General features: G+C 41.8%; 1 protein-coding gene across 1 annotated transcript in view; it reads left to right on the forward strand.

Annotated features, from left to right (window-relative positions):
• Positions 1–1,189: 1,189 nt before the first annotated feature.
• LOC134469891 (CD109 antigen-like) overlaps positions 1,190–1,478 on the forward strand; it is a 22,146-nt gene continuing 21,857 nt past the window's right edge. Inside the window, exon 1 of the mRNA XM_063223916.1 lies at positions 1,190–1,260. Coding sequence (XP_063079986.1) covers positions 1,190–1,260 — 71 coding nt within the window. The remainder of the gene's footprint in view (positions 1,261–1,478) is intronic.

Below are 1,478 nucleotides of genomic sequence, written 5' to 3' on the forward strand. Positions count from 1 at the left end.
TCAAGGTAGACTCATTTACAAGAGTTTAATAGCTCTTTAATAGCTCACTGCATTGTACCTGTACCCGAGCCTTATGTTGAAAACTTTCAAAAAGAAAATGTATAAAAGATAAGGGAACATTTAGGTAGGCCTACTAAACAACATACTTTGATATTTGACAATATGGATTTAAGGTGTTTGCATGAGAATGCTCTTCAGTATATAATAGCACCTTATTCTGTCTTTTCTGGAACCTCATAATACAGTAAATCACTATAGTAATGCTTATTGTCAGCATCCATTACATAATGTGATCAATATTACTATTAATACCTGCATATTTACAGAAAATATGTCACGATACAGACAAAAAGTTAATAAAGGCTTTTTTCCCTTTCCCATATTTGAATACTGTATTGTTTGGTATTCTCTGGATGAATCATTTTGTTGAATAAGATGCATTTTCCAGATATTTCGCTCATCAAGATCATCATCATTTTATGGCTCACAGGCCCTGGGTCCTCTGGGACGTGAGAACATGATACGTATCTAGAGCCTCTCATGCTCTGGCAGTGAGTGTCTCATACAGGACACACCCCTCCAGGGCAGCCAAGGTGAATCACAAGTGTTGAACACCTCAGTTTAGCTGCTGAAGATATTCAATCATTTATGAGCTCAGATCATGCTGGGAAATGTATAACAATTCATTGACTCATACAAAGTGTTCCACATATTTCAATATTGGTGATAGACCATTCAAGTAAGTAGGCTAGTAATAATGGGCCTACATATACTATACGTAGGCCTATATAATAATCGTTTATAATAATCTATTAGATGAGATACTGTGCTTTCAACATTACATTACATTACCGTCATCGTATTTTACTCACCCTTGTTTAACTCGTCAAGATAGTTATCATTTCATGATTGACACCCCTTGAAACTGATAGTAGGCAGGCAGGGGCCTCACAGCAGGCAGGTCTGGCTGGTAGTAGTGTCACACCTCTCCACACCCTGAGGGTTGGCAAGGTGGCCTGGTCTGGTCTGGGTGGAGCCAGTATTACTGGGAGGAGAGGCCATGAGAGGAGAGGAGAGATGAGATGGGGCACCAGAGTGATTTTGGAAGAAGGTGTTACAGATCAGCCCTCATACCACACCACAGCAGCACCAGCAAGAGTAACGGCAGCAGGGTACGGGTTCATGTGACATGGAGGCAAACTTCTGGCTGACTGGGGGTCTTCTCCTTGCCGTGACTGCCGTGGGATGGGGGAACTTGAGGTAAATGTGTGTGCGTGTGTGTGTGTATGAGCACAGCAGGGTAATCTAGACAGTAGCTATCACACTGGACAACACGTGTTTGTGTTTGTGCACGCATCCATGTCTCGACAGTGTCGTGGGAAATGTGATCAAATATGCATGAGGAGTCCATTTACATCCACACATCTCGCACACGCTATCTAGACAAGACAGTGTCTTTAGATGAGGTTGAACTAACT

The sequence above is a fragment of the Engraulis encrasicolus genome, chromosome 19 (assembly GCF_034702125.1).
Source record: "Engraulis encrasicolus isolate BLACKSEA-1 chromosome 19, IST_EnEncr_1.0, whole genome shotgun sequence".
Classification (NCBI taxonomy): domain Eukaryota; kingdom Metazoa; phylum Chordata; class Actinopteri; order Clupeiformes; family Engraulidae; genus Engraulis; species Engraulis encrasicolus.